Source organism: Alnus glutinosa, chromosome 11 (assembly GCF_958979055.1).
Source record: "Alnus glutinosa chromosome 11, dhAlnGlut1.1, whole genome shotgun sequence".
NCBI lineage: Eukaryota > Viridiplantae > Streptophyta > Magnoliopsida > Fagales > Betulaceae > Alnus > Alnus glutinosa.
In genome coordinates, this window is record NC_084896.1 from 2,853,904 (window position 1) to 2,873,179 (window position 19,276).

Consider the following 19,276-nt stretch of genomic DNA (forward strand, 5'->3'; position numbering starts at 1 on the left):
TAATAATAAGAAAAAAATGGAAGAAGAGAAGCATAGAAAATATAGATAAAAAATGAAAACTGAAAAACACTAATATAATATAATAGGGACAAAAATTTCTTATAAACTGGTTTATAGGAAATTTTCTACAACTCACATTTAAAAAAGACACGTATCCTTTAAACATGTGAGAAACACATGCTTTTTTATTTATGCTATTAAAAAAACATGTATGAAGTACACGCTATTTAAATAACATATGTTTCTCACATGCAAAATGACACATGTCAATCTTATATGTGAATTGTAAGAAATTTCCTACAAACCGGTTTGTAGGAAATTTCTGTCCATATAATAGTGTTATCTTTTTTGTATTACACAAAGTAATAAAAAACTACTCAATAAACATAATACGCTAAAAAATTATCACACTCAATAAACATAATACGCTAAAAAATTATCATACCCCGTACAAAAAACAACCATAGGAAACTCTCTCTCACCATCATTTTCTTGAATTTAGTGTAAAATTTACAAAAGATAAAATAAACAATTTGAATGAAAAATAATATATTAATTACATAAAAAAAAAAAAAGAAGAAGAGAGGAAATGAAATAAGAGAACCATAGAAAATATAGACAAAAAATAAAAATGAAAAATACTAATAGAATAAATTAGAGTTTTCTTTTCCATATACTTTTTTGGTTCATATGAAACCTTGAAAATCAATATTGTCTATCAATTAAGCACGTTAACAATGTGCATTATACATGGAAAAAAAAAAATCAGTAAACAATGTAAATTAAAAAATCGTCATACCTCGTACTCAAAATAACAATTAATGTAAACTCTCTCTCTCCATGGTTTCTTTGAATTCAATGTAAAATTTAGAAAATGAAAAAAAAAAAAAAAAAAAAAAAAAAAAAAAAAAATAAAAGAAAAAAGCAATTTTAAAAAAAAAAAAATATAAATTTGGAAATAGGGACAAAAAAAAAAATGTAAAGAAAGAACAAAATCATAGAAAATAAAGTAAAAAAAAAAAAAAAAAAGTGTAAAATGATAACCACTAATATAATAGAAAATAACTATTTTTTTATGTACTTTTTTCAGTTTCAAGGAAATTTGTAGGTATAGGAAGAAACAACGGTTAGACAGATATTTTTTAATTCGACCAACATTCTTATATTATAGCGTAAAAGAAACTACTTTTCTATCAAAAATAATAATAATAATAATAATATAAATTATCAATGCAAAAATAAGGATAGAAAATCAAATCAGAAAAACAGAAGCACATAAAATAAATACAAACATATTATTTACAATTCTATTGAACACAACCCCGGCAAACTTGAAAGGAAAACTAAAAAAAAAAAAAAAAAAAGGGCTATAACAGTATTACAAACAAAAGGTTCCAATAATAGCAAAAACTTCGCTCTCTGTGCTTTGAGCACCACCTTCCGGTAATGTAAACAACATTGCAGTTTTGCATAGCCACAAACCATTACTTCTCCATATATTTATTTGAGAAAGCGAGAGATATTGGAGTGACTTTTGACATTTCCCAAAAAAAAAAAATACTGACATTTGACTCTTTGAGATTTAGTTTGTAACGGACATTTAATGGGAGGGGAAGCGGTGTTGGAGTAAAAGATTTTACTTAAAGGAAGAGAGAGAGAGGTAGAAATTAGTGAGAACTTAATGACAACAAAATTAAATGTTTCTATTCATTTTCTATTCAATGGAAGAGATTTGATTAGGAATATTAAACGCACTGTTTATTTCACTTGAAATACATTGAGCAATTCAATTTTACTCTTTTTTTTTTTTTTTTTTTTTTTCCAGTTTTACTTAAAGGAACAGAAAGAAGTAGAAATTAGTGAGGATTTAATGACAAAAAAAAATTTGACGTTTCTATTCATCTTTTATTCAATATAAGATAATTAATTAGTCATATTAAATGCACCATTTATTTTACTTGAAATATACAGACCGGTTTAGTTTTACTCAAATTACCAACTTTTTACTCAAATTGCCGGTTCAATATTTAAAAAGTATGGATTCAAGCCACGTGTCCTAATTCTAGGTCAACTCTAAGTTGGAACTCCGCTTTTATATATATATATATATATATATATATTTTCAGTTTTTCTTAAAGCAAGAGAAAGAGGTGAAAATTAGTGAGGATTTAATGACAAAAAAAATTTGACGTTTCTATTCATTTTTTATTCAATATAAGATAGTTAATTAGTCATATTAAATGCACCATTTATTTTACTTGAAATACACAGACTGGTTTAGTTTTACTTAAATTACCAATTTTTTACTCAAATTGCCAGTTCAATATTTAAAAAGTATAGATTCATGCCACGTGTCCTAATTCTAGGCCAACTCTAAGTTGGAAATATATATATATATATATATATATATTTTCCAGTTTTACTTAAAGGAAGAGAAAGAGGTAGAAATTAGTATATATATATATACTTATATATATATATATATGATATGATATGTTTCAATAAAAATAAAATCCATATAATTTTGAGCATTAAAAAAAAAAACATTTCAAATTTAATGCTTAATTAACTCTTTAGTGTTTTACAAGCATTTATATTCCTTTTGTGCACAATAATCAAATAAAATTTTGCATTTTTTGACCTTCAAAAGCAGAATAACACTTACAAAAAATAAGTGAAAATCGTAAAAATCACATAAAAGAAAAACAAATATCCTATAAAACATTTAAATGAATTAATACATAAGACCCTTATTTTTAATTTAATTCATATAAATTAAAACATGTTAAAATATTTGTTTACATAGGTGTAGTTTAAAGTGAAAATAAGTATGAAGAAGAAAAATAGCAAGAAGAAAACCACAATTTTGATTATCAAAATATAAAATAGAAAATTAGTAGGAATTTTTTTTAATGTTGGTGTGATACCTATTATATTCCAATCCTATATAATTCTGAACATTCGAAAAAGCAAATGAACAAAAAAAAAAATCTCATAAACATTCAAATGAAGAATTGCTCAATCACAAATTTCACAAACAAAATGAAAACATATTTATATTTCAACCAAAAATATAAAAATACCAAAGAGTCATACTTATATCATTAATTGAGAGAGAAAGAGGCTACTTGTATCATTAATAGAGAGAGAGAGAGAGAGAGAGAGAGAGATAGATTAAATAGACCGATTATATTTAGATTTCAACCAAAAATATAAAAATATCAAAGAGACATAGTTATATAGTTATATTATTAATTGAGAGAGAGAAGTTACTTGTATCATTCATAGAGAGAGAGATTAAATAGACCGGTTCAATTTTATTTAAAAGACCGGTTCAGTATTTAAAGGACCGGTTTAATCACTAAAAAGTATGCGTTCATACCACGTGTCACTATTCTATGCCATTCTAAGGAAAAACTCAGCTTTTACATATATATATATATATATATATATATGATTAGTGATTATTGTCATATTCATTGATAAAACACTTATTCACACCCTTCTAGGCGTTACTTGGTGTCGTTTGGAAAAATTCACAAGCCCTAAAGTAAACGGGTCCAAGGGAGTCACCCCCTCTAGAGTAATATTGAGCAGTGAGCACATGTGATGTGATCATGTGAGACCTCCATTCACTTTTCTATCAAATAAATAACAGATATGACATGAAAATATACATTTTATATCCCTCAGATCAAAATTAAAATGAAATCACGTAAAACACAGGAGATCTTATTCTGATTTCCTTGATAATTAACATAATGACGAGAACCAAATAATGTATACCGATAATACTATTAGGAGAAGATTTATAACTTTTTGGACAAAAATTTCTTACAAATGGGGTTGAACAAGTTTTCGTCCAACTCAATCTCTAAAAGTGACACGTATCCCTTAAGCATGTGATAAGTATATACAATTAAAAAAAACATGTTTCTCACATACTAATAGACACATTTTTTTTATTAATACTATTAAAAAAGCATGTGAAAAGCATATGCTATTAAAATAAACATGCATTTCTTACATGTTAAGAGACACATTGCACTTTTAAAGACGGGTTGGAAGAAATTTCCTGAAAACCAGTTATATAAAATTTTTGTTCATATTATTGTAATTTGTAACCAAAAGCAGAACAACTTTCTCAACCAAAAACAAGGAGTTTTTTTTTTCTCCTTTTTTTTTTTTTTTTTTCAAACAGCATATTGTTATGAATTTAGTTATCATCAAACGTTCGCTGTTGGGGGAAACTTTCTAAAGAAAAGAGTAACAAACAAATACTAGAGATTATCTATCACCTTTTGCTTTGGGGAAACAAACACTAGAGATGATCTAGCCCCTTAAGCTATTAGCCTCATCGAGGCATCGAAGAATGAATATAACCTGTCACTTAGCAACTAGCTCAAAATGATCTGCCAATCTGGATAATAGACTGCAGTCCGAAAGCAAGAATATTGGACAAACATCCTTGTCAACTCCATCAATTTTCCTTTTAACGTGTATCAAGATATGGATTCCAAAAACTGAGCGGCTTTGAGCTTCCCCAGTTCATAGGGGGTCAAATCTTCGGTGTGCAGCATGCCATTTGGAGAAAGGCGCCGGAGAGCGAGGAAAAACCGGGCCTGAAAGAAAATATGTTCTTGTTGATAAGTCCAAATCAAAGATTTTTGCATGTAGGAGTTGTCAGGATGTTAGTTAAGTCTTACCCATTGAAATCCCACAAGTGCAGCCCAACAACCTGTCAGACCAAATCCTTTAACAAGCTGATAAGAAGAAGAAGACAGCAATGTTAAGACATAAAAGGAAAACCGAAGTGATTTTTTTATTTAAAAAAAAAAAAAAAAGGTCTTCAGTGAACCAAGAAATAGATCTCTCTACCAGCAGTAGAAGAGCACCCAAAGAAAAGCATCCGCTCATTGATAAGCTAATAAATTTTAGATCCTGTCCAGCCTGCATCATAAAAAAGATAGAATGACGCTACATCAAAAGTTTCAGTATTGTCTTATGCAATTGAGTGCTCCACTGCACTAATTGGAATCGAAACATTTCGGAAAGTAGGTTAGAACTAAGCACTCCTAATTCAATATACTAGCATTCTATTTGAGAAAATTTTTATAATACACTTATATATGACATTACAACATACTATAGGCTGAAAATCTCCCATAAAAGAAGCATTTGGCTTCTTAGGTACCAAAGTCAATATAGTCGCATTTACTTCCTTAAGAAGCACTCCTAATTCAAAAAAAAACTTTGAATGGTAGCTACCACATCAACACCAACATATGAGCTCCGTTACGTCCAACGATGGACTTCATTAAAGACCTACCTCAACATATGGCATAAAAGCTTTGTTCCAAAGAGCATTGTTTGGGTAGCAAATAGAGAAACCCTTTTTCTAACATATCTTTCTCAAGACTTGACCTCTCAGAAGATGGCCATCTACTCCTGTTTTGAGGTTCCTCCAACTTCCCATTTCGGCTCACAAATTTAACATTTATTCGATCAAATTTCACTGATGCAATAATTGGTGAAGATGGGAATGTTGTTTTGAAGGATTGGTCCAATGCAAAATCCTCACCACTAAAACTCTAAACCCTAAACCCCAAACCCCAAACCTTAAACCTTAAAATCCTAAACACTGAACCCCATGACTGTAAACCGTAAACCGTAAATCGTAAACCCAAAACCTTGAACCCCAAACCCCAATCCCTAAACTCCAAACCCTAAATCCTAAACCCTAAATCGAAACACTAAACCTTAAACCCTAACCCTAAACCCTAAACCCTAACCCTAACCCTAAAACCTAAACCTTAAACCCAAACCCTAAACCCTAAAAACCCTAAAACCCTAAACCCTAACCCTAACCCTAAGCCTAAACCTAAACCCTAAACCCTAAACCCTAAACCCCAAACCTTAAACTCTAAACCCCAAAACCTAAACCCTAAACTATATACCCGAAACCATAAACTGTATACCCTAAACCCTAAATCTTGAAGCAGTATTTGGTGAAGATGGGAATTTTGTTTCGAGAGATTGGTCGAATGCGTCTTCTATATTTTAGGAGAACTTTGACCATCTTACCGATGCATCCCATTTCAGTTGACAAATTTGACATTTCCCCGCTCAACTGAAGCAGTAGTTGGGGAAGATGGGAATTTTGTTTTAAGAGATAGGTCGAATGCGTCTTCTATATTGTGGAAGTGTTTCGACCATCCGACCTATAACGACCCACCCCCAATGACACAATTTTGTCTGCTTTTGGCTCCCCAAACCAGACTTTCCAGGAGGTCACCCATCTTGGGATTGCTATCGCAGAAGCACGCTTAACCGCAAAGTTCTGATAGGTTTATGGCCATCACGGCTTTAAAACGCGTTGTGTCATGAAGGGTGCATTTATACCTATTAGCACATCTCCATTCCCAGGCGATGTGGGACATCACAATCACCCTTTCTTAAGACCCAGCGTCCTCGCTGGCGACCCTCATGGGATCACCATATTCTTGGCATGCCAGCAAGTGCCCGTTGGCAACCCTTATAGGCTTGTGCACGAACCTACCATCTCAGGCTGGACAATGGCTCTGATACCATTTGTAACGACCCACCCCTAAAGACACAATATTTTTCGCTTTTGGCTCCCCAAACCAGACTTTCTAGTAGGTCACCCATCTTGGGATTGCTTTCGCAGAAGCACGCTTAACTACGGAGTTCTGATAGGTTCATGGCCATCACGGCTTTAAAACGCATTGTGTCATAAATGTTGCATTTATACATATAAGCACATCTCTATTCCCAGGCGATGTGGGATGTCACACAACCAATATATTGCTCCCAGGTGCAAAGTTTTACATTGATAAGGTTACTTGAAAACAACAGCTACTCGTTTCATGGAAAATTTTAGAAGATTCAGCATCTAGTGTGTTCTTGGGGGGGGGGGGGGGGTTAGACCCAAATGGAAGCAATCAAATTAAGTTTGCTTAGAGTGGAACATATCCCAAATCTATTGGAATTCTGGAGTTTGGAATGGAAATTAATTCAACATAATTCCTGAGATGAGATTGAAATTTGTCTACAACATTAGTTTGTTTCAAATGAAAAGGGAATATATTTTATTCATTCTCTTTAAAATTCATCTCAACAATCTAAATTAGTGATGTCATCTAACCATGAAATGTATAATATTTTTTCATTTGAAATTGACAAGATCCTTGTCCGCAATCTACGCCCTAGGGTCATTAAGCAAAAAGACTCAATGTCCTCAATAAGATTGAAACTACTATGCTTAAAATAATGCATGCCAATTTGAATTTATTAATCATATATATGCACGTGTTGTGGTTACAGTTCTCTAGATGCAACCAAACTAAGACCTAAAAAGATTAATCTCATATCTAAAGGTAGTGGTTTTAAAATCACCTCCCCACACCGATTTTCACACTCCCTTATATAGTTTTTAAAACCATCATTAGATTTAAATACAATAAAGATCCATATCAAATTTAATGATCATTGTTTTAAAAGCAACCTAAGGGATGTGGAAATGCCAAAATGGTGTGAAAAGTGAAAATGTGTGTAGCATTACCCAAAAAGAAAATTCTCACACACCAGTCTTTAAAATTGATAAATGTCCCTTCAACATTTGAGAAGTACAAGCTTTTATATATATATAATATTAAGAAGAAAGAAAAAAACCTGCATACCTTCATCAAATTATCACCAAATTTATAATATTCCCTTCAAACTTTAAATTATAATAATGTCCCCTTCAAAGTAGCAAAAATTATCACAGTCTCGCCGACAACGAAAAATACCCTTAATAAAATAATAGTAAAAAAAATTTAAAAAAACAAATAAAACTATAAATTGAAAAAAACAACTGTTGGAATTTTATTTTTTTAAAATATATATATATATTGTATTTTTTAAGGAAAAAAATAAAAAATTTCTTTTTAGTTTTTCATTTATAGGAGTATTTTTGTTTTATTGAAAAAAAAAAATTAAGAAAAACTTCACAAAACCCCTAGAATTTTCACTTGTTTTTAACTAACCCCTAAAGTTTAAAAACTCTGAATTTAAACAATCGAATTTCTAATTTTTTACATTGTCCTTTTATTGGGGTTTGGCGCTAAATCAGACAGCAGAAAGAGTGAAATGACCTTTATACCCATGAGACTTTTATAAAATTCCAAATTTACCCTTAATTTCAATTTAAAAATTTTTAAAAAAAAATAATTAAAGGGTTAATTTAATTACTTTTTTTTCCCATGAACTAGAAGTTATTGTTAATATACTCTCATGAACCGACACTCTCACCACCCCATGACATTGAATTACCATTTACTTATCAAAACTCGTAATTCTGTCGGTCAACGTCGTTAAAAAATTTGACAAACACATATTTCGCTGTTTTGGAAACGGCTACCAAACATCCCATTTTCAAGTAATGTCGCTTCATGATATGACCCAACCCAACATGCAGTATACTTATTTGTCATTACTCACAAATTTCATAGGCACCTAACACGAAACTACTCGTTCATTGACTACCAAACAGCCCATCTTCAAGATTTCCACCCCATCTAGGACCATTGACATCTCTACCCGTTTCTCACGTATTCTAAAACCTTCCCCTTTTATCTCCTTCTCGGCCTTTCTCCAGTTAACGTGATTCAGGCCCAAAACCGTCCCCTCCACTTCAAAATGTGATTCACGCCCGCTCCCTTTGACTTCTCCCGACCAACTCCGTATATGACAAGTAAAAAAGTGAAAAATCACATCAATCTCATTACAAGTATGTCACAAACGAAGAGCCCTGTATGTTGATCAGTTGATACTCAAGAGTCAATTAACAACAGTTTCCCTTCCTGTATCTTTTGGTTGCCCCCTTTTTTTTTTTCTTTTTTTTTCTTTTTTTTTTTTTAATTTTAAAAGGTAATTCTCTTTTGTCATTGCTATCAATTTTTTTTTTTTTATTTTTTTTTATTAGGTCTTGGTGCCAGTGATTTTCGACATCCAGGATATGATGCTCTCCATTCCTGTTTGGACAACTTTTTTTGAAGCCTTTTGAAAGTGCTAATTTCTACACATCTTGTCATTCGATGGGCCGCTTCTCACTTTCTATTTGAAAGCTTTCTCATCTTTATTTATTTTCTTAACTCTATTCATAGGAGTGGCAATGAGTCAATTATTGACCCTTGCAATTCTTTCACATTTTCCCTTATTTGAATAAATAAATTAAAAATTAAAAAAAGAAAAGAAAAGAAAAAGATTTAGCAGTTAAAGTTTCACAACCCCCTAGCAATCAGAAAATAAGGAAATAATTAATTCTTATGCTTGCACTTTTAAATGCATTTTTTTTTTTAAATGTGGCAATATAAATTGTCATTAATTATTTTGGATTTAAATTTTTAGTGTCATATCGGGAAGCATGCACTAGAGAGTATGTAGGATTTTTTAAAAATTATTTTGGCTAACTCTGTAACAAAATTTATTTTAAAAAGAAAAAAAAAATAAAAAGAAAAGAAGAAGAAGAAGAAGAAAGAACATCATACGACTTGCCACTTTGTGTAAGGAAATAGCTACCTGCTAAATATTGTTGGAGAACAAAAAATAAAGAAAGAATATTTAGAGAGAATAGCTAAAATTCTGATCCAAATGTAGGTGCTTTGAAAAATGAAGAACTAATTAAAATATAGAAACATAATCTTTAGCTAAACATTAATTTACTGAACCGTATGTGAATATATGCTTTCAGAAGAAGATTTGGAAGGTAAGATTGTCACATAGATGTCACTCTAAGCATTAGATTGGTTGCACAAGCACGACAGAGTTTATTTGTGGTTTTTTTAGTTTGAATTAATAAAACAATATTATACGTTTTGGTTTTTTTATTTTAAAAAAATATATATTTAATGCTATTGATATAACTTATTTTTCCCTTCAAGTTGATAGAAGTCTTTGCACAAGTTAAGTGAAAAAGTACAAACACCAAAAATCTCTTTCATGGAAACACAAGAAACATAGTAGGGAACAAAAAGAGAAAATTAATGCTCCGTTTGTTTCGGTGTAAAATGGTTTTTGTCGTAAAATATTTTTAAGAAAGTCATTTTTTAAAAAAATATTTTCCGTCAAAATCATTTTTCAGTTTTTGACACGTACGGAAAATTACAAATATTTTTTATATTTTAATTTAATCATATTAATTTAAAAAATTAAATTTTATTCGCAAAATAAAAAATGTTAATATAAAATAATATAAAAAAAATACAAATTCCAGCAAAAAGGCCGGAATCTGGCCATTTGTGCCGGATTCCAGTGATCTTTGTCGGAATCCAGCACAAAACGGCTGGATCCCGGCCAGTTGACTGGAAGCCGACCGTCCTAGCCAGCTGGTCGGGATCCTACCGTTCTGGGAGGATCCTGGCTGGTGATCCGGCCGGACTGGACTGAGATTCGGCCAGAACGGTCGGGTCTATCCAGGATCCCGACCGTTCTGGCCAGTTCCTGGTCGGATTCGGCCAAATAGTTGGAGATCCTGCCGCTTCGGCCATATTCCGGCTAGTTTAGTCGAAATCTGGCACGATATCGCCGGAATCTAGCGACGGTTGCCGAATGTAGCCGAATTCCGACACCGACCAGTGTTGGAATCTGGTTTGTTGGAATCCGGTGATAATCAACTGCTTGAACGTAAAGGTCGACTGTGTTGTTTAAAAGAGAGTCAACAACTGCATCTACTATCTATGTTGCTTGAACGTAAAGGTCGACTGTGTTGCTCAAACGGAAATTGTTTTTTGGTTGACCAGTATTTTCGCCCCTACCAAACATTAAAAAATGTCGAAATCATTTTTCAGAAATCATTTTACGCCGAAACAAACGGAGCATAAAATGAAATGAAAGAGCTCAACTATCTAAGAGAAAAGGATGCATGCTCTCAAGAATAGTAATAGCTAGGTAGGCCAAAAAAGTAAGAAAATGTGTCAATAATGTTTTGAGAGACCGTAGTATATATGGATTTTTATTTATTTACTTTTTATTTTTTTTAAATTTTGGTGGCTAATTTATGAACTTTTAGATTGGCCTTAATAAATTGATAATCTTTTAAAAAAAATCATGTTGTAAGAAAGTTAGGAGTAATGTTATTCAATAAACTTTCATGCGATTGTCATACAATTGCGATGATGTGTTAATGAAAATTAATGCTTGATTGTTTTTTTTTTCAAATATTAATTTTTATTGTCACATCATTGCAATAAGTTGTATGACAATTGTATGAGCGTCTATTAAATAACATTGATATTAAATTTCTCAAAACATAATTTTTATTTTTATTTATTTATTTATTTTTTTTTTTTTTAAGTTTTCCTAGGGGCTGGGGTAGCCTTTTCTTTTCAACATTTTGGGGTGGACTCAGTAACCATGTTTTCTTGTTCTTCTTGCCATGGAGGGCTTGGGGGCCAGATCCCCCGCAGCCCCCAGTCTGGCTGTCTCCACTATTGCGCTGAAACGAGTTCAACTTATCTAGTTACATATGAACATGACACGAGCGTTCAGCGTTTTCCAAAAGCTATAAAGGAATAGTCTGGAAGTGAACTTCGTCACAAGAAGAATACTCCAAGTTTTCTTGTTAACCCATTCATATCTATCATCATTCTTCTTCTACCATTCTCCTCCATCTGGTCCTGATATGTTTGCTTATTGAAAGGAAACTCCCCCTTGGCTCAATTCTGGATCAGCCATTCCAAAGGCCTTAAAAGGTGCTGCAAGTTAGAGAGGGATGGGTGGCATGACGACTAAGCCATGGCTCTTATTTGCTCTGCTTCTAATCCTCTCTTTTGGCAGAGCATGCTTCTCCATATCTGGTGATACCCTTTCACCAGGTCAGTCTCTTTCTTATTCAAAGAACGAGACCATAGTATCTCAAGGTGGCACTTTTGAGCTCGGTTTCTTCAGACCAGGAAGTTCATTAAAAATCTACCTGGGCATATGGTATAAAATGTTTGACCAGAAGGACAATATTGTTTGGGTAGCAAATAGAGAAGACCCTCTGTTTGACCTGCCTTCGTCAAGACTTGACCTCTCAGAAGATGGCAATCTACTCCTGTATGGAGGTTCCTCCAGCATCCCATTTTGGTTGACAAATTTGACATTTCCCGGGTCGAATTTAACTGAAGCAGTACTTGGGGAAGATGGGAATTTTGTTTTAAGAGATAGGTCGAATGCGTCTTCTATATTGTGGGAGAGTTTCGACTATCCGACCGATACACGGCTCCCAGGTGCAAAGTTTTGGATCGATAAGTTTCCTCGAAAACAACAGCAACTCGTTTCATGGAAAAATTCAGAAGATCCAGCACCTGGTGTGTTCTCGGAGGGGTTAGACCCAAATGGAAGCAATCAAGTTTGCTTACAGTGGAACACATCCCAAATCTATTGGTGTTCTGGAGTTTGGAATGGAAATTCTTTCAGCTTAATTCCTGAGATGACATTGAATTCTGTCTACAACTTCAGTGTTGTGTCAAATGAAAAGGGAAGATATTTTACTCATTATCTTCGTAATTCATCTTACCGCTCTAAAATGGTGATGTCGTCTACAGGAAAACTGCAGCTATGGAAGTGGCTGTCTGGCCCTTTGGTATGGAAAACATTTTGGTATGGACCGTTAGACCAATCTGATGTCTATGCTTTGTGTGGTGGATTTGGCGTGTATCGTGAGAATTCCTCGAGCTCCTGTGAATGTCTAAAAGGTTTTGAACCATTTTCGATGAACTACACCAGACTAAATGATTGGTCGGGTGGCTGTGTGAGGAAATCTCCTTTGCAATGTGAGAATAATACGTATGGTAATGGGACAAAAGATTGGTTCATGAAAATGCCAAACGTGAGTTTGCCTGTTAATTCGAAAGCATATAATTGGGCAGTGAGTGATAGGATTAATTGTGAAGCGGCTTGCATGAATAATTGCTCTTGCACAGCTTATGCTTATAATAGGAGTGGGTACTGTATGATATGGGAAGGAGCTATTTTTAACTTACAGCAACTCTCAGTTGCTGGCGAGACTGGAGAATATATCTATCTCAAGCTTGCTCCTAATGACAATCAAAGTACCAAAGGTGAAATGAAATCTACCCAATTAAATTTAATTATGTCATCTTTCATTTTAAGCTAATACTTCATTCTTTGTTATGTTTGAGCTAATAGTAATTCTTGTCAATCAGGCAAAAAATGGAAAGTATGGGTAGCTGTGCTGGTCCCTTCAATAGGGCTTATCTTATGCCTTATCATTTGTTTTTCAACCAGAGGAAAGCTCAAACACATAGGTAAGTGTAAACTTTCTAACCGGATTGAAATGGGGTATTCCATGGGAGCGATCCCATCTATAAATATTCTCCAATTAATTTTTATTTATTTATTTTAATCAAAAAATTATATTTATAATTATAATATGGTAAAAAGGTAAATAAATAATCTCTAATGAAGGCTTTCAATTACGGCAAAATAATAATTTTACAATATTGAGGCCTTAAAAAATCTCTAAACATAAAAATGATGATTTATCGACTCTAGACATGTAGTCATTCTTTTTCTTGTAATGTGTACAATTCACGCTCATAAAGAATAGACCTTCCATGAAAGTTAATAATTAAGGCCTCCAACATCGTAAATTTTTCAACATATATATATATATATATATATATAAATTCTTGAATGTCCATTTATTTACTTTTCCATACTTTTCCATTTTCACATTCATAAAAGTTTAACATGCATAACTTTCTCCAATGTGGCAACATCTCTAATATGCTCCAACATCAAAATGAATTGAATGCTAAAAAGAATATGAAAAGTCTTGACTATAAAAACTTAATTATAATTTTAAAAGGCTCATATATATATTGCTAATATGAGCCTTTTTAGCTTTTCAGCAGATGCTTCAAAGTAAAAAAATATATAGTTTTAGTTTTTGAATATTTGTTTGACAACTCTTTACATGATCTAACTCAACTTTTTTCAAACCAACTCAAAAAACATTAAAAATACAAAATAAATAAATAAAAATAAAACAAAAGAGAGAAAAAATTAAGGGTGCATAGCCTTTCTCTTCCAAGTGATTAGGAGAGAAATAACCGCTTGCCCGTGGCAAGGACAGAAGGTGCCTCAAAACTGCCCACCGCCTAGGGCGGTGGTGAAGGCAATTAGGAAGCAAAAACCACCCGTCTAAGGCAGTGTACACGGTACCTCTACTTAATTAGAACCTCCAAATTTACACAAGCCAAAAGTAGTAGTTAAACACCATACACAGCCTCCCTGACAACCAGGAACAGCTCAAAAGTGTACACAATATAATCGAAACTTCATCTAAACTGATTAGGGAGAGAAACTACAATCGAGACTTGGAAGAGAAATGCCATCTCCCACCTGATCTGAGAGAGACCAGAGATTGATTGTGAGAGAAAGACCATTATCATCCTAGCTTTCTGAATATTCTCTCTTTCTCAGCCCAGTGTAATTGTAGGTGGATCTGTAAGTTAACGATATTAGTTTGTTAAACCTCTCTTTGGTTCAAGTCGATGTCGTTAGGTCCTTTGCATTGTAAGAGCCAGCATATTAATTCCAAACTTCACTGTTTATTTGAAAAGAAGATGAGGTATATATAGCGCCCCTGATCATAATTAAATAGCAATAAAATTCGGTGCTACTAAATTAACAACCATCCTGATCTCCACTGCCGCATCTCCTCCCTCTCTCAATCTTCATGTCTCAATCTCTCTCTGAGTCGCCGGATCTCCTCATACCTTGCCGTCTCCGATCTGTCTCTGAGTCGCCGGATCTCCACCGCCAGATCCCCTCCCTCTCTCGATCTCCCTCTCTCGTTCTCTCCCTAAAAAAGAAGAAAATAAAGAAGATAAAGAAAATAGGAAGCTAAAAGAAGATATAAAAATAATAAACAAAAGAAGAATCTAGAAGAGGAAAATAAGAAGATAAAAGAAGATATAAAAATAATAAAGAAAAGAAGAATATGGAAGAGGGAAAATAATATAAAGAGAGATAAAAAGGGAAATTAGCATAAAGAGAGAAATTAGAAACACGTTGGAGGGAATTTTTCCCTCCAACGCGTTCCGATAATGAAAATAATTTGAAACTGGCGACGTGACAAATCTGCACGTCGCCAATTAGCGACATGTCACATTTGACACCTTGTTAAATAGCGATGTGGTTTATTTGCCACGTCACTAATTGGTGACGTGGCAAATAAACCATGTCACTAATTAGGGACGCATCAAATTGACACATCATTAATTACTGGCATGGCTTATTGACATATCATTAATTAGCGAAGTGAAATATTTTGCAACATGCCACTTTTGAACACGTCATTATTTAGCGACGTGGCAAATTACTCACATGATGAAATCGTGATGTGACTACAATACCAATTACTGTAGCCACATGGCAAAACTCAAGTTTTTTTGTAGTGTTGCATGGTGGCCATGTTATACAACTATTATTAATTTCATTATTCATGCATGTAAGTAAAAGTCACATAACCATTCATTTGTAATCATGTTATCTTTACTAAAAACTTTTAGAATTCACCACTTCAACTCACAAGTTTTTTATAACAATACAAAAATGCACATTTATAGCAAAATACTGAAAATAGGCATGCTTGAAAATCATTGTTGATAGTTTCACATGAGTTTACTCACATTAATTGTAAAAGTCCTCCAAAAATTCTCATTCAAAAGCTTCAGCTCCTTCGTTTGCGATATATCCTATCATTAGTTGGGTTTTTGTAAGATGCAACCCTAGTCTAGCACTTAAACTAATGTTTTTCTGCATTCTATTTGATACTATTATAACGATACATGTGTACTGTTCAAATAGTAGGCACCGTTACGACAGTACCTAAATAGCATTCAAACGATCAACATTGTCATAATGGTATTTGACCATCTTTCGAATGGTATGATTCTAATAGCTCGAACAGAGTTATAAAGGTACACTGTTCATTGTTTCCTACCTCTGAAATTTCATTTTTACTAATTTCTACGGGGCCTCCACAAGCTCTAAAACTCCAAAAGACTCACCATTTCTTATGTATAACATTGTTTAAGGCTAAAAGTCAAGATGTTTGTATGATATATCTAATTAAGCATAAAGCTCCCAGATTTTTATCTCTACAATTTTTCTTTTACCAAAAACGCTCTGAGGCAACCAAGATTTATACATTACAAAATGTAAGGCTCAAATTTGATCTCATCTAACCCAGTAGATCAGAACATCATATATCGCAAAGTTAGGATTTTTAATGAAAAAGTTCACACCTTTTTTCATTCCTACACACACATGTATATGTTATCAATCCTAATAAAGCGTAAAGGCAGTGAGTTGATTGATGAAATAACGGATCTAGGGGCGAGAGGTTACCGGCCTCTTGATGCCTTGGACTCCCAAAATTTCTAGGAAAACTTCTTCTTTACTTCTCCCTCCACTCTCTCTTTCTTTCTTTCTCTCTGGTGGCTCTAGACTACCAAATAGTTGCTAGGGCTTCAAAAGTTGGTATAAATAACTCTTCCTTATGCTTCTACAACTTTTTGACTTATCTAAATTGCATGTAGTCTGTCATCGTTGGAACTGTGCTCATACTGATCGAACACTACGTTTTTGCAATTTATCTCTACAACTCAAGTGGCACCACACCTAATCATTTGAATGGTGTTGACCACCATTCGAATAGTAGGGTTTTGCTAACTGTTATGTGGCATATCATTCGATCGGTATCTCCCCACCGCTAGAATGGTCCCACACTAATTTCACTAAGTGTTTTTCTTGACCTACTTTTTTCTAATTTCCACCTCATTCATTGCCTCATATTTACACTCTTAACCCTTGTTAAGTTGTTCTTAACCCTAGCTTAGATCATGAGTATTACATGAGGTGTCAACATATGGTAAATTTAACAGGAGATCTCATGTTAGTAAACAAATGGAGGCAAGCTGCATCACTTTGCTGTTAATTTGGTCATTCCACTAAAATGGGAGTGAATTACTATATTATTAATTAATATTTGTTTGCGGAAACGACTAAACAAACTTACATACTTTTGGATACTAGCATTGACATAGGGTTGTAATCGAATCGAGTTGAGTCGAGTATTGAATGTTCAGGCTTGGTTCGTTTAATTTCTTTTGAACACGAGCCAAATTCGAGTTTATCACCAAACCAGATAATCTGTTCAAGCTTTGTTCTTTTTTTTTTTTTAACAAACCTAAGTTTGTTCACGAGCTACTAAATTAATTTAGTCATTCCATATATAAAGTAAATGTCCCAATTGTTTAATGCTTTTTTAAAAAAAATTAATAAAAAATTTTAATTACTTAATTATGGTTAAAATTTATTGTTTGAGAAATTTGAGAAATTAACTCAAATCTTAAATAATCTAACATCAATTTTACATGTTTATCTTATAGTATATATATACATTCATATACACACACATATGTACATACACAAGCTCACTCTTACACACAAATGCACTTATATTTATATTCAGACTCAGCCGAGCTAATCCGGGCCGAGCCTGAGCATGTTCACAAGTAACTCTACTCGTTTACTGCTCTAGGCATTACTCATAGTAGTTGAACTTTGGTGAATTGATTGATGTCATCTCGATTTATTTTATTGGCCCAATCACTATATTTTTCTCTAAAGTGACAAATTATTATCATTTTATATCAAACAGGAGACAGCTCTTCAAGCAATAATTTGCTATTATTTGATTTTGATACTGAACTCCATCCAATCAATGATGGAATGAACACCGACAAAGATATGAAGAAACGAGAGAAGAAGGATGCTGTGTTACCATTATTCAGTTATAATAGTGTATCAGCTGCAACTAATAATTTCTCAGCTACAAATAAGCTTGGAGAAGGAGGTTTTGGACCTGTTTACATGGTACGTTTGATTTCCTTGATTAATGTGCTATGTACACTATTAAGAAAACCGAAAATCAATAGTAAACCTTCATGAAATTTTAAAGAGCTTATGGTTCTCTTTCATAGGGAAATTTACTTAGCGGGCAGAAAATTGCAGTGAAGATGCTTTCAAAAAAATCTGGACAAGGAATTGAGGAGTTCAGAAATGAGACAAAACTAATTGCAAAAGTCCAGCATAAAAATCTTGTCAGACTCTTAGGTTGTTGTATTGAACGAGATGAAAAGATATTAATATATGAGTACATGCCCAATAAAAGTTTGGACTTCTACCTTTTTGGTGAGTGCATGTTTATATATGTATCTATATGTGTATATATTTTCTCTCATATGTTTCTAGGTTCTTAAGTACTAATTTCCTTCGTTGTACTATTTAAATAGATCCAACCAAGAAAACGATGTTAGGTTGGGAGACATGCATTTGCATTATTGAAGGGATCGCTCAAGGGCTTCTTTATCTTCATCAATATTCAAGATTACGAATCATACATAGAGATCTAAAACCTAGCAACATTCTCTTGGATAGTGAAATGAATCCAAAAATATCAGATTTTGGCATGGCTCGAATAGTTGGAGGCAATGAAACACAAGCAAACACAAACCGAATTGTTGGAACTTAGTAAGTATGCAACTCGCTTTATATCTAATATTTGCAATTGCTAGTTAAATTCTTTTAGCAGGTTACTAACAGAGTAGTGTACTAAATTTTGGAATCCAGTGGATACATGTCTCCCGAATATGTTATACAGGGTTTGTACTCGATAAAGTCCGATGTTTTTAGCTTTGGAGTATTGCTATTAGAGATTCTAAGTGGCAAAAAAAATACTGACTTCTATAATCATAGTTCACTCAGTCTTCTAAGATATGTGAGTAGCTTATATATCCTTTCAATTTCTTTATGCTTTACATTAGTGTTATAAATTGAAATCCTCTTAGTTTTCACTAAAACTTACATTTATTTTAAATGATACTAGGCTTGGGAGTTGTGGATAGATGATCGGAGTTTGGAGTTGATAAATCCAACAATTGGGTATCCTTCTTCTAGTTCTCTTCCGTTGAGATTCATTAACATTGGCCTTCTTTGTGTCCAAGAAAGTCCGATTGATCGTCCTACCATGGTTGATGTAGTCTCAATGATTAGCAATGAACATGCACCTCTACCTACACCCAAGCAACCAGCGTTTACCACATACCAGAATATGATGGACTCAAATTTAACAATTGATGGTGCATGTAATTGCTCAAATAATAGTGTTACTATATCAGTAATGGAAGCCCGATGA

The 19,276-nt window shown here is 33.1% G+C and overlaps 2 protein-coding genes and 1 long non-coding RNA gene across 3 annotated transcripts; 2 read left to right on the forward strand and 1 right to left on the reverse strand.

Annotated features, from left to right (window-relative positions):
- Window positions 1-4,341: 4,341 nt before the first annotated feature.
- LOC133881522 (uncharacterized) lies at window positions 4,342-4,955 on the reverse strand. Its single transcript, XR_009902539.1, has 3 exons — window positions 4,879-4,955; window positions 4,707-4,763; window positions 4,342-4,622 (listed from the first exon to the last, which is right to left on the reverse strand). It is a non-coding gene; the product is annotated as an uncharacterized LOC133881522 (long non-coding RNA).
- Window positions 4,956-11,782: 6,827 nt separating this feature from the next.
- LOC133882064 (G-type lectin S-receptor-like serine/threonine-protein kinase At2g19130) lies at window positions 11,783-13,001 on the forward strand. Its single transcript, XM_062321168.1, has 2 exons — window positions 11,783-12,874; window positions 12,969-13,001. Exons 1-2 carry the CDS (start codon window positions 11,783-11,785, stop codon window positions 12,999-13,001), a joined length of 1,125 nt encoding a protein of 374 aa, XP_062177152.1.
- A 4,810-nt stretch (window positions 13,002-17,811) lies between these two features.
- On the forward strand, window positions 17,812-19,276 carry LOC133882065 (G-type lectin S-receptor-like serine/threonine-protein kinase B120). Its single transcript, XM_062321169.1, has 5 exons — window positions 17,812-17,955; window positions 18,063-18,273; window positions 18,375-18,612; window positions 18,712-18,859; window positions 18,968-19,276. Exons 1-5 carry the CDS (start codon window positions 17,812-17,814, stop codon window positions 19,274-19,276), a joined length of 1,050 nt encoding a protein of 349 aa, XP_062177153.1.

Coding starts and splice junctions, on each gene's coding strand:
- LOC133882064 (XM_062321168.1), top strand. CDS start 11,783: ATGACGACTAAGCCATGGCTCTTATTTGCTCTGCTTCTAATCCTCTCT. Junction 12,875..12,968: donor GGTTCATGAAAATGCCAAAC/GTGAGTTTGCCT, acceptor GCTCTTGCACAG/CTTATGCTTATAATAGGAGT.
- LOC133882065 (XM_062321169.1), top strand. CDS start 17,812: ATGAACACCGACAAAGATATGAAGAAACGAGAGAAGAAGGATGCTGTG. Junction 18,274..18,374: donor TTTGGACTTCTACCTTTTTG/GTGAGTGCATGT, acceptor CTATTTAAATAG/ATCCAACCAAGAAAACGATG. Junction 18,613..18,711: donor AACCGAATTGTTGGAACTTA/GTAAGTATGCAA, acceptor TTTGGAATCCAG/TGGATACATGTCTCCCGAAT.